Source organism: Oncorhynchus clarkii, chromosome 19 (assembly GCF_045791955.1).
Source record: "Oncorhynchus clarkii lewisi isolate Uvic-CL-2024 chromosome 19, UVic_Ocla_1.0, whole genome shotgun sequence".
Classification (NCBI taxonomy): Eukaryota; Metazoa; Chordata; class Actinopteri; order Salmoniformes; family Salmonidae; genus Oncorhynchus; species Oncorhynchus clarkii.
The window spans coordinates 8,493,248-8,510,708 of NC_092165.1; the positions used below are offsets into that span (position 1 = coordinate 8,493,248).

General features: G+C 46.8%; 1 protein-coding gene across 2 annotated transcripts in view; it reads right to left on the reverse strand.

Moving 5' to 3' along the window:
- Positions 1–9,216: 9,216 nt before the first annotated feature.
- LOC139374115 (caspase-14-like) overlaps positions 9,217–17,461 on the reverse strand; it is a 19,239-nt gene continuing 10,994 nt past the window's right edge. The window contains exons 4-6 of one of the 2 annotated variants that reach the window (XM_071115111.1): positions 12,847–12,987; positions 11,662–11,774; positions 9,217–11,295 (exon numbers count right to left, since the gene is read on the reverse strand). In XM_071115111.1, the coding sequence (XP_070971212.1) occupies positions 11,116–11,295; positions 11,662–11,774; positions 12,847–12,987 (434 nt within the window). In that variant the 3' untranslated portion in view covers positions 9,217–11,115. The remainder of the gene's footprint in view (positions 11,296–11,661; positions 11,775–12,846; positions 12,988–17,461) is intronic. The other variant, XM_071115110.1, reaches the window with a different exon arrangement.

Sequence of the window (17,461 nt, forward strand, 5' to 3'; positions counted from 1 at the left end):
TCAGCCAGTCAGTCCGTCAGTCAGCCAGTCAGCCAGCCAGTCAGCCAGTCAGTCAGTCAATCAGTCAGTCAGTCCCTCAGTCAGCCAGCCAGCCAGCCAGCCAGTCAGCCAGTCAGTCAGTCAGTGAGTACGTCAGCCAGCCAGTCAGCCAGTCAGTCAGTCAGTGAGTACGTCAGCCAGCCAGCCAGCCAGCCAGTCAGCCAGTCAGCCAGCCAGCCAGCCAGCCAGCCAGCCAGCCAGCCAGTCAGTCAGTCAGTCAGTTAGCCAGTCAGTCAGCCAGCCAGTCAGTCAGCCAGTCAGTCAGTCAGTCAGTCAGTCAGTTAGTCAGCCAGTCAGTCAGTCAGTCAGCCAGTCAGTCAGCCAGTCAGTCAGTCAGTCAGTCAGTCAGTTAGTCAGTCAGCCAGTCAGTCAGTTAGTCAGCCAGTCAGTCAGTCAGTCAGCCAGTCAGTCAGCCAGTCAGTCAGCCAGTCAGTCAGTCAGTCAGCCAGTCAGTCAGCCAGTCAGTCAGTCAGTCAGTCAGTCAGTCAGTCAGTTAGTCAGTCAGCCAGTCAGTCAGTTAGTCAGTCAGCCAGTCAGTCAGTTAGTCAGCCAGTCAGTCAGTCAGTCAGCCAGTCAGTCAGCCAGTCAGTCAGTCAGTCAGTCAGTCAGTTGGTCAGTCAGCCAGTCCGAGACGTATTGTCTGTTTGTCTCCGCGGTAACAGAGGAGCTCCAGTGGATCCGTTGAAGAGACCAACGCAGCCGTTTCCTCACGTAAGCCTTTAAAGCTGTGCCAGTTCGCAGTCACATGTTAGCAGAATTAAAGAACTCCCACCCCTCCTGTTCGCCCCATCTGTCCCGATCCCCGAGAGAGAGGGGGGAGGGAGAGGGGGAGGGAGGGAGAGGGGGAGGGAGGGAGAGGGGGAGGGAAAGAGCGCTAGACATTGAGAGAGAGAGCCTTAGAGAGGCAGACAGAGGGGAAGTAGAGAGAGAGAGAGAGAGAGAGAGAGAGAGAGAGAGAGAGAGAGAGAGGCAGAGAGAGAGAGAGAGAGAGAGCGAGGCAGAGAGAGAGAGAGAGCGAGGCCGAGAGAGAGAGAGAGCGAGGCAGAGAGAGAGAGAGCGAGGCAGAGAGAGAGAGAGAGAGAGAGAGAGAGAGAGAGAGGCAGAGCGAGGGGAAGTAGAGAGAGAGAGAGAGAGGGGCAGAGAGAGGGGAAGTAGAGAGAGAGGGACATAGAGAGAGAGAGGGCAGAGAGAGAGAGAGAGAGGGGCAGAGCGAGGGGAAGTAGAGAGAGAGAGAGAGAGGGGCAGAGAGAGGGGAAGTAAAGAAAGAGAGGGACAGAGAGAGAGAGAGGGGCAGAGAGAGGGGAAGTAGAGAGAGAGAGAGAGAGAGAGAGAGAGGGGAAGTAGAGATAGAGAGAGAGAGGCAGAGAGAGGGGAAGTAGAGAGAGAGAGAGAGAGAGAGAGGCAGAGAGAGGGGAAGTAGAGAGAGAGAGGGACAGAGAGAGAGAGGGGCAGAGAGAGGGGAAGTAGAGAGAGAGAGAGAGAGACAGAGCGAGGGGAAGTAGAGAGAGAAGGGGGCGGGTCATATGACTCCTAGAATGATTACATAATGTTCTTTCCTCCTCTATGGTGTTGTTATATACTTATCCATCCATCCGATGATGTGATTGAAGTGACTGTTCTGTGTGTGACAACCAGTCTTTATCACAAGATTTGAATAATCATATTTGGTTTTATCATTAAACGTCATTATTTGTAAAAAAATACAGAAATGAGTACAGACAGGTGCAGTACAACGGTTTTAAGGAAGTGACATATTAAAACAACTCATGTTTGACTTCCAGTAAAGTCCTGAACAGACGTCATGGATGAAAAACTTAAATACAAATTATGAGAAGAATTCAAAGATCTAAAAATGGCCCCAATCTAAACCTGAACATGGCAGCTATCAGTCGATCAAAGGCCTGTTGGCTGGATTATACCGGATTATCATTCAGGAACACTGATTTAATCTGTATCAAGTTAGAGAGAGAGAGAGAGAGAGAAAGAGAGAGAGAGAGAGAGAGAGAGAGAGAGAGAGAGAGAGAGTTGCAGAGTGTTTGAGAGAGAGAGAGAAAGAGAAAGAGGAGGGGTGAGATAGTGGGGGGAAGGGGGAAAGGGGGAGAGCGAGAGAGAGGGGGGTAGTAGAGAGAAGAAAGGGATAGAGAGAGGGGGAGAGGGGGAAGAGCGAGAGGGGGGAGAATAGCCCCAGGTGTAAAATAGTATATAATGTTTACCTCTCAGAAAGTATGGAGCTGTTAAGACGACTAGAACAAGGCTGTCCATTATCTCTGTATCTGTTTATTATGGCCATTCTAATGAAAACTATTCTAATTATATCCCACAGGAACGTCCATTTAAATGATTATTCCAAATGATTCCAACAGAATGTTAAACATGTGGGGAATTCAACAATCTCAGCTCGGTACATTTCGATGAGAAGAGACAGAATCACTAAATCATTTATTCTGGCGTTGCCTCCGTGTAGCTTGTTCCTGGTCACAGGTTCAGGAGTGGTTAAAAACATCTCAACACTCACTTCAAATGAACGTTACCAATGGCAGTGTTGGGCGATCTGGAACGACATAGTCAGTCAACAAATAATATAATAATACTGGTAGGAAAGGTGTTCATCTTTAGCTCACAATCTGTGGATAATATACGATTAGAAAGGTAAACAAATTCATTTAAAACATCACAGAACAGTTTGTAAAATGTATGGAAACCAAACGTGGTCTGTGGTGATAGGTGGGTTGGGCTGAGAGGTTGAGGGGTGGTCTGTGGTGATAGGTGGGTTGGGCAGAGAGGTTGAGGGGTGGTCTGTGGTGATAGGTGGGTTGGGCTGAGAGGTTGAGGGGTGGTCTGTGGTGATAGGTGGGTTGGGCAGAGAGGTTGAGGGGTGGTCTGTGGTGATAGGTGGGTTGGGCTGAGAGGTTGAGGGGTGGTCTGTGGTGATAGGTGGGTTGGGCTGAGAGGTTGAGGGGTGGTCTGTGGTGATAGGTGGGTTGGGCAGAGAGGTTGAGGGGTGGTCTGTGGTGATAGGTGGGTTGGGCTGAGAGGTTGAGGGGTGGTCTGTGGTGATAGGTGGGTTGGGCTGAGAGGTTGAGGGGTGGTCTGTGGTTATAGGTGGGTTGGGCAGAGAGGTTGAGGGGTGGTCTGTGGTGATAGGTGGGTTGGGCTGAGAGGTTGAGGCGTGGTCTGTGGTGATAGGTGGGTTGGGCTGAGAGGTTGAGGGGTGGTCTGTGGTGATAGGTGGGTTGGGCTGAGAGGTTGAGTGGTGGTCTGTGGTGATAGGTGGGTTGGGCTGAGAGGTTGAGGGGTGGTCTGTGGTGATAGGTGGGTTGGGCTGAGAGGTTGAGGGGTGGTCTGTGGTGATAGGTGGGTTGGGCAGAGAGGTTGAGGGGTGGTCTGTGGTGATAGGTGGGTTGGGCTGAGAGGTTGAGGGGTGGTCTGTGGTGATAGGTGGGTTGGGCTGAGAGGTTGAGGGGTGGTCTGTGGTGATAGGTGGGTTGGGCTGAGAGGTTGAGGGGTGGTCTGTGGTGATAGGTTGGTTGGGCTGAGAGGTTGAGTGGTGGTCTGTGGTGATAGGTGGGTTGGGCAGAGAGGTTGAGGGGTGGTCTGTGGTGATAGGTGGGTTGGGCTGAGAGGTTGAGTGGTGGTCTGTGGTGATAGGTGGGTTGGGCTGAGAGGTTGAGGGGTGGTCTGTGGTGATAGGTGGGTTGGGCTGAGAGGTTGAGGGGTGATCTGTGGTGATAGGTGGGTTGGGCTGAGAGGTTGAGGGGTGGTCTGTGGTGATAGGTGGGTTGGGCTGAGAGGTTGAGGGGTGGTCTGTGGTGATAGGTGGGTTGGGCAGAGAGGTTGAGGGGTGGTCTGTGGTGATAGGTGGGTTGGGCTGAGAGGTTGAGGGGTGGTCTGTGGTGATAGGTGGGTTGGGCTGAGAGGTTGAGGGGTGGTCTGTGGTGATAGGTGGGTTGGGCTGAGAGGTTGAGGGGTGGTCTGTGGTGATAGGTGGGTTGGGCTGAGAGGTTGAGGGGTGGTCTGTGGTGATAGGTGGGTTGGGCTGAGAGGTTGAGGGGTGGTCTGTGGTGATAGGTGGGTTGGGCTGAGAGGTTGAGTGGTGGTCTGTGGTGAGAGGTGGGTTGGGCTGAGAGGTTGAGGGGTGGTCTGTGGTGATAGGTGGGTTGGGCTGAGAGGTTGAGGGGTGATCTGTGGTGATAGGTGGGTTGGGCTGAGAGGTTGAGGGGTGGTCTGTGGTGATAGGTGGGTTGGGCTGAGAGGTTGAGGGGTGGTCTGTGGTGATAGGTGGGTTGGGCTGAGAGGTTGAGGGGTGGTCTGTGGTGATAGGTGGGTTGGGCTGAGAGGTTGAGGGGTGGTCTGTGGTGATAGGTGGGTTGGGCTGAGAGGTTGAGGGGTGGTCTGTGGTGATAGGTGGGTTGGGCAGAGAGGTTGAGGGGTGGTCTGTGGTGATAGGTGGGTTTGGCTGAGAGGTTGAGGCGTGGTCTGTGGCGATAGGTGGGTTGGGCTGAGAGGTTGAGGGGTGGTCTGTGGTGATAGGTGGGTTGGGCTGAGAGGTTGAGGGGTGGTCTGTGGTGATAGGTTGGTTGGGCTGAGAGGTTGAGTGGTGGTCTGTGGTGATAGGTGGGTTGGGCAGAGAGGTTGAGGGGTGGTCTGTGGTGATAGGTGGGTTGGGCTGAGAGGTTGAGGGGTGGTCTGTGGTGATAGGTGGGTTGGGCTGAGAGGTTGAGGGGTGGTCTGTGGTGATAGGTTGGTTGGGCTGAGAGGTTGAGTGGTGGTCTGTGGTGATAGGTGGGTTGGGCAGAGAGGTTGAGGGGTGGTCTGTGGTGATAGGTGGGTTGGGCTGAGAGGTTGAGTGGTGGTCTGTGGTGATAGGTGGGTTGGGCTGAGAGGTTGAGGGGTGGTCTGTGGTGATAGGTGGGTTGGGCTGAGAGGTTGAGGGGTGGTCTGTGGTGATAGGTGGGTTTGGCTGAGAGGTTGAGGCGTGGTCTGTGGCGATAGGTGGGTTGGGCTGAGAGGTTGAGGGGTGGTCTGTGGTGATAGGTGGGTTGGGCTGAGAGGTTGAGGGGTGGTCTGTGGTGATAGGTTGGTTGGGCTGAGAGGTTGAGTGGTGGTCTGTGGTGATAGGTGGGTTGGGCAGAGAGGTTGAGGGGTGGTCTGTGGTGATAGGTGGGTTGGGCTGAGAGGTTGAGGGGTGGTCTGTGGTGATAGGTGGGTTGGGCTGAGAGGTTGAGGGGTGGTCTGTGGTGATAGGTTGGTTGGGCTGAGAGGTTGAGTGGTGGTCTGTGGTGATAGGTGGGTTGGGCAGAGAGGTTGAGGGGTGGTCTGTGGTGATAGGTGGGTTGGGCTGAGAGGTTGAGTGGTGGTCTGTGGTGATAGGTGGGTTGGGCTGAGAGGTTGAGGGGTGGTCTGTGGTGATAGGTGGGTTGGGCTGAGAGGTTGAGGGGTGATCTGTGGTGATAGGTGGTTTGGGCTGAGAGGTTGAGGGGTGGTCTGTGGTGATAGGTGGGTTGGGCTGAGAGGTTGAGGGGTGGTCTGTGGTGATAGGTGGGTTGGGCTGAGAGGTTGAGTGGTGGTCTGTGGTGATAGGTGGGTTGGGCAGAGAGGTTGAGGGTTGATCTGTGGTGATAGGTGGGTTGGGCTGAGAGGTTGAGGGGTGGTCTGTGGTGATAGGTGGGTTGGGCTGAGAGGTTGAGGGGTGGTCTGTGGTGATAGGTGGGTTGGGCTGAGAGGTTGAAGGGTGGTCTGTGGTGATAGGTGGGTTGGGCTGAGAGGTTGAGGGGTGGTCTGTGGTGATAGGTGGGTTGGGCTGAGAGGTTGAGGGGTGATCTGTTGTGATAGGTGGGTTGGGCTGAGAGGTTGAGGGGTGGTCTGTGGTGATAGGTGGGTTGGGCTGAGAGGTTGAGGGGTGGTCTGTGGTGATAGGTGGGTTGGGCAGAGAGGTTGAGGGGTGGTCTGTGGTGATAGGTGGGTTGGGCTGAGAGGTTGAGGGGTGGTCTGTGGTGATAGGTGGGTTGGCCTGAGAGGTTGAGGGGTGGTCTGTGGTGATAGGTGGGTTGGGCTGAGAGGTTGAGGGGTGGTCTGTGGTGATAGGTGGGTTGGGCTGAGAGGTTGAGGGGTGGTCTGTGGTGATAGGTGGGATGGGCTGAGAGTGGCCGAGGGGCGGGATTAAAGAGCTGAGGTCTATGGTGATAGGTGGGATGGGCTGAGGGGCGGGATTAAAGACGCGTGGTAATTAATGGACTTCTGGTGTACTACAACGCAGTGACGCTGTCCGTCTAATCGAGGTGTTAAACCTGCATTGAGCAGACACCAGTCACTCATTATGTCAGCTGTCAGCACAGTGATTGGTCTGTGACTCATTACAACGTCAGCTGTCAGCACAGTGATTGGTCTGTGATTCATTACAACTTCAGCTGTCAGCACAGTGATTGGTCTGTGACTCATTATGTCAGCTGTCAGCACAGTGATTGGTCTGTGATTCATTACAACTTTAGCTGTCAGCACAGTGATTGGTCTGTGACTCATTATGTCAGCTGTAAGCACAGGGATTGGTCTGTGACTCATTATGTCAACTGTCAGCACAGTGATTGGTCTGTGACTCATTATGTCAGCTGTAAGCACAGTGATTGGTCTGTGACTCATTATGTCAGCTGTAAGCACAGGGATTGGTCTGTGACTCATTATGTCAGCTGTCAGCACAGTGATTGGTCTGTGACTCATTATGTCAGCTGTCAGCACAGGGATTGGTCTGTGACTCATTATGTCAGCTGTCAGCACAGTGATTGGTCTGTGACTCATTATGTCAGCTGTAAGCACAGTGATTGGTCTGTGACTCATTATGTCAGCTGTAAGCACAGGGATTGGTCTGTGACTCATTATGTCAGCTGTCAGCACAGTGATTGGTCTGTGACTCATTATGTCAGCTGTCAGCACAGGGATTGGTCTGTGACTCATTATGTCAGCTGTCAGCACAGTGATTGGTCTGTGACTCATTATGTCAGCTGTAAGCACAGGGATTGGTCTGTGACTCATTATGTCAGCTGTCAGCACAGTGATTGGTCTGTGACTCATTATGTCAGCTGTCCAACACAGGGATTGGTCTGTGACTCATTATGTCAGCTGTCAGCACAGTGATTGGTCTGTGACTCATTATGTCAGCTGTCCAACACAGTGATTGGTCTGTGACTCATTATGTCAGCTGTAAGCACAGTGATTGGTCTGTGACTCATTATGTCAGCTGTCCAACACAGGGATTGGTCTGTGACTCATTATGTCAGCTGTCAGCACAGTGATTGGTCTGTGACTCATTATGTCAGCTGTCCAACACAGTGATTGGTCTGTGACTCATTATGTCAGCTGTCAGCACAGGGATTCGTCTGTGACTCATTATGTCAGCTGTAAGCACAGTGATTGGTCTGTGACTCATTATGTCAGCTGTAAGCACAGTGATTGGTCTGTGACTCATTATGTCAGCATTATGTCAGCTGTAAGCACAGTGATTGGTCTGTGACTCATTATGTCAGCTGTCAGCACAGTGATTGGTCTGTGACTCATTATGTCAGCTGTCCAACACAGGGATTGGTCTGTGACTCATTATGTCAGCTGTCAGCACAGTGATTGGTCTGTGACTCATTATGTCAGCTGTCCAACACAGTGATTGGTCTGTGACTCATTATGTCAGCTGTAAGCACAGTGATTGGTCTGTGACTCATTATGTCAGCTGTCCAACACAGGGATTGGTCTGTGACTCATTATGTCAGCTGTCAGCACAGTGATTGGTCTGTGACTCATTATGTCAGCTGTCCAACACAGTGATTGGTCTGTGACTCATTATGTCAGCTGTCAGCACAGTGATTGGTCTGTGACTCATTATGTCAGCTGTCCAACACAGTGATTGGTCTGTGACTCATTATGTCAGCTGTAAGCACAGTGATTGGTCTGTGACTCATTATGTCAGCTGTCCAACACAGGGATTGGTCTGTGACTCATTATGTCAGCTGTCAGCACAGTGATTGGTCTGTGACCAAGAGAAAGTGGTTTTAGTTTAATTCTATTAAATTATTTAGTATTTTTTCATGTTCTAAATGATATGAGAATATCACAGCGAGATTAAACTACTATTGTTGGATATCCTAGATTCTCTTCATATGTGCTATTGCACAGCTGAGTTTCACAAGCGCAGGGAAATCAATCCTTTGTCTGGATGGGCCAGAACATTAGTCACGTCACTCCCTATGCAAATGTGGAGTCGGAAACCTGAACATGTGTTATAAATTGGTCAAACTTCAAACCATGCTGCCACACCATCTGTCTATTGTTGATCACTTCAGCCTCTATAGAGCAGGAAAGGTACGACATGAGCTGCTGCTGCCCTCTAGTGGTGAGAGGTGTAGAGAGCAGGATGGATCTGTGGTCCTCTAGTGGTGGGATGTTTAGAGAGCAGGAAGGATCTGCTGCTGTCCTCTAGTGGTGGGAGGTGTAGAGAGCAGGAAGGAGCTGCAGCTGTCCTCTAGTGGTGGGAGGGGTAGAGAGCAGGAAGGCTCTGCTGCTGTCCTCTAGTGGTGGGAGGTGTAGAGAGCAGGAAGGATCTGCTGCTGTCCTCTAGTGGTGGGAGGGGTAGAGAGCAGGAAGGCTCTGCTGCTATCCTCTAGTGGTGGGAGGTGTAGAGAGCAGGAAGAAGCTGTTGCTGTCCTCTAGTGGTGGGAGGTGTAGAGAGCAGGAAGGCTCTGCTGCTGTCCTCTAGTGGTGGGAGGTTTAGAGAGCAGGAAGGATCTGCTGCTGTCCTCTAGTGGTGGGAGGTGTAGAGAGCAGGAAGGCTCTGCTGCTGTCCTCTAGTGGTGGGAGGTGTAGAGAGCAGGAAGGAGCTGTTGCTGTCCTCTAGTGGTGGGAGGTGTAGAGAGCAGGAAGGATCTGCTGTCCTCTAGTGGTTGGAGGAGTGCAGTGCAGGGTGATTGTGCCAATACAACCTAATGCAAAATCTACAGAACACAGTTGAATGCCTTGCTCTTCCTGTTCAACTGGCGCTAGTTCCTCACTGTTTCTTAATGAAACTTCACCCTTACAGAACTATATGGAGAAAATATGTTCCATTTCTTGGTGAGTCCTCTTTTAAAATGACATTGAATTTGCTTTTGCTGAAGTAACCAAAAGTCTTAGACACAAAGGAAGACAGAAGGGGACCGATCATGTGAAAGCTTTTTATTTCTCTATAGTGTCGAGAAGAAAACATTCAAATATAACAACAATGACATTTTTCACCAAAAAAAATGTATTAAATGGTTGCAACTTAACAGTTTAAGTCACCAACTGGTCTCCAAGGCAACACCAAACACTTCTTTAAAAAAAAAACACCGATAAACCAGAGACAGTATGAAGACTAATACTGCTTCTCCAATAGAAATCCCCGATCGCACTTGTCTGCGACGCCATGGCGACGTCATGGCGACGTCGGCTAGCTAAGCTCATGCATAGGAACAGGTCTAACAGCCGTCTGGCACTGAACTGAGCATGTGCAGACCGGCGATTCAAAAGCACTCCTTTCGATATAACGTTGTTTTTTGACGAAAAAAATGAAAAGGTTTCAGTTTGCCACTTTCACAAGGTTCTAGTAAAGACACGTTCAACTACTGAAGACATTGGCTCAAATCTGAGGATGTTCCTTTAGATCGGGAGAAAACGTACAACTAAGGAAAGACTTTTCACTTCTCTCATTGACTTGTCAAACCCCCCCGGTTCTGGTCTGTTTCATCTGTTTCACAAGTGTTCACGGAAGTCTCCCGATGTTGCACCTCTGGGTTTAGAAACTCTGTGGATAAAGCGCTATATTATATCTTTTTTTTGTTTGACACTGTTGGCGTTTAGGTGCACTTGATTCAGCAGCCTTAGCGCCAGGGAAGGCAAAGTGTTCCCATTTTGAACCATTTCATGTGTCTGAAGGTAAAACTCCGCCTACCCGGCAGGCCCAGAGAGCAAATCAAGTGCACCTATAGGCCTACCGCTGACCAATCACTGTGTCTGCACAGTTTCCTCGAGCCGTAGACTATAGACCGAAGCCTCGAAAAGCAACGTTTACACTGTGAGATTTCAAAACGTTTAAAACCACGACTAGAGAGACTCACTGAAGACAGAGACTCACTGAAGACAGAGACTCACTGAAGACAGAGACTCACTGAAGACAGAGACTCACTGAAGACAGAGACTCACTGAAGACAGAGACTCACTGAAGAAGAGCTGCTGTTTTTATGAGGAAGTTCATGTTTGCTGTTATTCACGACTGTCAACACACATTCATAAGCCAGAAAATGCACCTTCTTCCTACTTCCACTGACGCTACAACCAGCACTGCAGCTGCTATGAAGGAGTAGGAAAGTGATCCCATAAACTTGCCTTGTTATTATTAGAGGCTCGTCTTTTTAATATGGAGGAATATTTCACTTCCTCTGGTCACAGGAGTAACCTCATGAATTGGTGCACGAGGCAGAAATAACGCTCTTGAGTTTCACCATCAGCTGTGTCCCATTTTCTAAAGGGAGGGAGGGAGAGTAGAGAGACGGTGAGTCAGATGAGAGGCAGCCTCTTCCCTCCCTCCCCTCAGACTGCAGGCCATCAGTCCAGTAAAACAGAAATGACCACGCTCACTCAGCTGTGTCTCACGTGTCATAGAACACGTGTCGTTATTAACAGCGGCGTTATATATACCTACACATTTATCATATCATACTTCAAAATGGTCTGTGAAGAACAGCATTGGTAGGGCAATTCCAAGCACAGCCAATATGCAGTGATAATGTATTGTGCCTTGCCTACTGCACAAACCCCAATGCTCCAGTCCTGTCTTTAATTGGTTCATGTTAAGGCTCAAGTTTTTTTTTTAAAGTTGTGTTTTTAAAACAACCATCTGTGTGGTAGATTAAAGGTTGGTGACCACTGAAGAATCTGTACATTTATTTGACTATTGGTTTAAGAATTTCTTAAAATGCCCAAAGAAATGGAGGAATATTACAGTGGGAAGACCTTGTAGACAAATAGAGCAAGGAAATAACATGTAACAAGTAATGCTGAGAACAGGAAGCTCAAATAAATCTACTTCCTTCCCTTCTGTTCAATAGTTTTAACACCAGATTCATTTGAACTTCTCAAGTAAAGGGTTTTCCTGAGGGTGGATTCCATTGTCATAATTATTTTACGACGTTCCGTTCTCTGAGTCGGCTTCCCTTCATCGACTGTGACATCTACGGGTGTTGCCACCATCTTTGCGTTGGCCTGCGGGTTCACAAATTGAAGTATGATCACTACATACAGGCTGGAAATCATATGTTGCCGTGTTTGTGGTTTTCCCGAACTGAGTTTACGGGGAAGCGTCTTTGATTTGCATAATGTTGTTCCAGATTGTTTTTTGGTGTTGTTTGTAAACATTGGAGGAATCAAATCTTACATGTTGAGTTTAAGAAAGGAAAAACACATTTCTGAGGTATTTTTTTTGTTGTTATATTCTTCTAGAATCAAATGGGTCATCATCATATCAAGAATGGAACAGAATCCCAGATTATAGCTTTAACAATGATTCGAATGTTAGACGTCACTCAGGAAAAGGTGCCAACAAAAAATAACTTTGAATGAACACTGTACCTTCACAAACAAGTTGTAGACATGTTCTTCTGTTGCACCAGGTGAGGAAAACACTTGACTAATGTTGTAAATCATACGTGACCCAGAGGTGCTGTTCATCATGCCCACGTAATCTATCAGAAGAACATTATCTGTCAATGACCCAGAGGTGCTGTTCATCATGCCCACGTAATCTATCAGAAGAACATTATCTGTCAATGACCTGTCCTTTTGCAGAACTATTACAACACCTGTTCACACACCACACACACACACACACACACACACACACACACACACACACACACACACACACACACACACACACACACACACACACACACAAACACACACACACACACACACACACACACACACACACACACACCACACACACACACACACACACACACACACACACACCACACACACCACACACACCCACACACACACACACACACACACCACACACACCACACACACACACCCACACACACACACACACACACACACACACACACCACACACACCACACACACACACCCACACACACCCACACACACACCCACACACACACCACACACACACACACACACACACACAAACACACACCCACACACACCCACACACACACACACACACACACACACACACACACACACACACACCCACACACACACACACACACGCACACACACACACACACACTGCCTTTGTATTAACCTACCTTTCCTTCTTCCACATTGTGTTACAGCCTTATTCAAAACATTGTTAAATAGTTTTTTTTCCTCATCAATCTGCACCCCATTGTTTTGCTAATTTATATCTTGTATCAACTTGTTTTCATATATATAAATCAATTGAATGTACCACAGGTGGACTCCAATCAAGTTGTAGAAACATCTCAAGGATGATCAATGGAAACAGGATGCACCTGAGGCTCAATTTCGAGTCTCATAGCAAAGGGTCTGAATACTTGTGTCAATGTAAATAAGGTATTTCCTGTTTATTTTTAATACATTTGCAAAAATGTATCAACTTGTTTTCACTTTGTCATTATGGGGTATTGTGATGTCATTATGGGGTATTGTGATGTCATTATGGGGTATTGTGATGTCATTATGGGGTATTGTGATGTCATTATGGGATATTGTGATGTCATTATGGGATATTGTGATGTCATTATGGGGTATTGTGTGTAGTTACCTGTCATGGCTGCATATGCAACCAGCATGTCATTGATGCACGGTGGCACCCGAGTCGACCGGTACTCTTTTGTGGCCATGGCTTCCTTTGATAGTTTTTCATCAGCAGCAGAATCAAAGTGAACTCCAGTATCATGGTTACCTTCAACATAAACATGGTAAACAGTTAGTCTCCATTAATCCTATAGTAAACGTAGTAGTATCATGATTATAGATGGGAGCATTTAGGAGTTGACTGGGGGTCAGTCAGGTGGTTTTGTAAACATATCATAACCACCATCGATAAAAGACAGTACTGTGCAGCCGTTTTCATCGATCTGGCCAAGACTTTCGACTCTGTCAATCACCGCATTCTTATCGGCAGTCTCAATAGCCTTGGCTTCTCTAATGACTGCCTCGCCTGGTTCACTAAATACTTCTCAGATAGAGTTCAGTGTGTCAAATCGGACTGGTGTCCGGACCCCTGGCAGTCTCTATGGGGGTGCCACAGGGTTCAATTCTCGGGCCGACTCTTTTCTCTGCATATATCAATGATCATCTATAAGTATTTGCTGGGTAAAGCCCCGCCTTATCTCAGCTCACTGATCACCATAGCAACACCCACCCATAGCACGCGCTCCAGCAGGTATATTGCACTGGTCATCCCCAAAGCCAACACCTCCTTTGTCCGCCTTTCCTTCCAGTTCTCTGCTGCCAATGACTGGAACAAACTGCATAAATCACTGAAGCTGGAGTCTTATATCTCCCTCTCTAACTTTAAGCATCAGCTGTCAGAGCAGCTTACCGATCACTGTACCTGTACACAGCCAATCTGTAAATAGCACACCCGACTACCTCATCCCCATGTTGTTACTTATCCTCTTGCTCTTTTGCACCCCAGTATCTCTACTTGCACATCATCATCTGCACATCTATCACTCCAGTGTTAATGCTAAATTGTAATTATTTCACCTCTATGGCCTATTTATTGCCTTACCTCCCTACTCTTCTACATTTGCACACACTGTACATAGATTTTTCTATTTTTCTTTTCTATTGTGTTATTGACTGTACGTTTGTTTATCCCATGTGTAACTCTGTGCTGTTGTTTTCACACTGCTTTGCTTGATCTTGGCCAGGTCGCAGTTGTAAATGAGAACTTGATCTCAACTTGCCTACCTGGTTAAATAAAGGTGAAATAATAAAATACAGTTTTAAATAAAATGTCAGTATAATGTAGTTTACGATCAATCAGGATTGTCTGAATGGCTTGTCACTTAAATTCATCCAGTAATATAAAATATAATTCACATCGCTTTTTATCTCACATAGCAGATGTTACTATGGTAATGTTTACATTGTTACATCATCACGTCTCACCTATCTCACATAGCAGATGTTACTATGGTAATGTTTACATTGTTACATCATCACGTCTCACCTATCTCACATAGCAGATGTTACTATGGTAATGTTTACATTGTTACATCATCACGTCTCACCTATCTCACATAGCAGATGTTACTATGGTAATGTTTACATTGTTACATCATCACGTCTCACCTATCTCACATAGCAGATGTTACTATGGTCATGTTTACATTGTTACATCATCACGTCTCACCTATCTCACATAGCAGATGTTACTATGGTCATGTTTACATTGTTACATCATCACGTCTCACCTATCTCACATAGCAGATGTTACTATGGTCATGTTTACATTGTTACATCATCACGTCTCACCTATCTCACATAGCAGATGTTACTATGGTAATGTTTACATTGTTACATCATCACGTCTCACCTATCTCACATAGCAGATGTTACTATGGTAATGTTTACATTGTTACATCATAACGTCTCACCTATCTCCCATAGCAGATGTTACTATGGTAATGTTTACATTGTTACATCATCACGTCTCACCTATCTCACATAGCAGATGTTACTATGGTAATGTTTACATTGTTACATCATCACGTCTCACCTATCTCACATAGCAGATGTTACTATGGTAATGTTTACATTGTTACATCATCACGTCTCACCTATCTCACATAGCAGATGTTACTATGGTAATGTTTACATTGTTACATCATCACGTCTCACCTATCTCACATAGCAGATGTTACTATGGTAATGTTTACATTGTTACATCATCACGTCTCACCTATCTCACATAGCAGATGTTACTATGGTAATGTTTACATTGTTACATCATCACGTCTCACCTATCTCACATAGCAGATGTTACTATGGTCATGTTTACATTGTTACATCATCACGTCTCACCTATCTCACATAGCAGATGTTACTATGGTCATGTTTACATTGTTACATCATCACGTCTCACCTATCTCACATAGCAGATGTTACTATGGTCATGTTTACATTGTTACATCATCACGTCTCACCTATCTCACATAGCAGATGTTACTATGGTAATGTTTACATTGTTACATCATCACGTCTCACCTATCTCACATAGCAGATGTTACTATGGTAATGTTTACATTGTTACATCATAACGTCTCACCTATCTCCCATAGCAGATGTTACTATGGTAATGTTTACATTGTTACATCATCACGTCTCACCTATCTCACATAGCAGATGTTACTATGGTAATGTTTACATTGTTACATCATCACGTCTCACCTATCTCACATAGCAGATGTTACTATGGTAATGTTTACATTGTTACATCATCACGTCTCACCTATCTCACATAGCAGATGTTACTATGGTAATGTTTACATTGTTACATCATCACGTCTCACCTATCTCACATAGCAGATGTTACTATGGTAATGTTTACATTGTTACATCATCACGTCTCACCTATCTCACATAGCAGATGTTACTATGGTAATGTTTACATTGTTACATCATCACGTCTCACCTATCTCACATAGCAGATGTTACTATGGTAATGTTTACATTGTTACATCATCACGTCTCACCTATCTCACATAGCAGATGTTACTATGGTCATGTTTACATTGTTACATCATCACGTCTCACCTATCTCACATAGCAGATGTTACTATGGTAATGTTTACATTGTTACATCATCACGTCTCACCTATCTCACATAGCAGATGTTACTATGGTAATGTTTACATTGTTACATCATCACGTCTCACCTATCTCACATAGCAGATGTTACTATGGTCATGTTTACATTGTTACATCATCACGTCTCACCTATCTCACATAGCAGATGTTACTATGGTCATGTTTACATTGTTACATCATCACGTCTCACCTATCTCACATAGCAGATGTTACTATGGTCATGTTTACATTGTTACATCATAACGTCTCTACTATCTCACATAACAGATATTACTATGGTAATGTTTACATTGTTACATCATCACATCATCGTCTCTTCCTCCTTTACTATTGTCAAGCGTGGGGAATGTCATTCAACTATTAACTTCAGCCTATGAGCATGACACACCAAGTCAATTCCACCACGCTTGCTGATTAACCTATGAGCTAGACACACCAAGTCAATTCCACCAAGCTTGCTGATTAACCTATGAGCTAGACACACCAAGTCAATTCCACCAAGCTTGCTGATTAACCTATGAGCTAGACACACCAAGTCAATTCCACCAAGCTTGCTGATTAACCTATGAGCTAGACACACCAAGTCAATTCCACCACGCTTGCTGATTAACCTATGGGCTCACTCGTACAATAATCACCTCCCTTTCTGTCAACCAATGGGCATAAATACAGGGGAATATGTATATGTCTACTCAAACCTTAGGTCTCCCACTTGCTGTTTTGCAGCAAAAGTCTTCCAATGACCTTCCACCTATGAGGAGCATTCCTATGAGGAGCATTCCTATGAGGAGCATTCCTCTGAGGAGCATTCCTCTGAGGAGCATTCCTATGAGGAGCATTCCTCTGAGAAGCATTCCTATGAGAAGCATTCCTCTGAGAAGCATTCCTGAGAAGCATTCCTATGAGGAGCATTCCTCTGAGGAGCATTCCTCTGAGAAGCATTCCTCTGAGAAGCATTCCTCTGAGAAGCATTCCTATGAGAAGCATTCCTCTGAGAAGCATTCCTATGAGGAGCATTCCTCTGAGAAGCATTCCTATGAGGAGCATTCCTCTGAGAAGCATTCCTCTGAGAAGCATTCCTCTGAGAAGCATTCCTCTGAGAAGCATTCCTCTGAGAAGCATTCCTATGAGGAGCATTCCTCTGAGAAGCATTCCTCTGAGAAGCATTCCTATGAGGAGCATTCCTCTGAGGAGCATTCCTCTGAGGAGCATTCCTCTGAGAAGCATTCCTCTGAGAAGCATTCCTCTGAGAAGCATTCCTCTGAGAAGCATTCCTCTGAGGAGCATTCCTCTGAGAAGCATTCCTCTGAGAAGCATTCCTCTGAGATGAGGCCTTGCCCAAACTATTCATTAAAATCCCATGTTGCATTCTGTCTTGTTATTTTTAGTTAAGCCTGTTATTGATTAAACTACCCCTCATGGTAGAGATTTGCCTAAACATCAGACTGCCATTCATCCTCCCGTCATCACCTCATGTTGCAGCATGATGACGCACGGACCCATGTCGTAAGGATCTGTACACAATTTCCTGGAAGCGCTGAAAAAGTCCCAGTTCT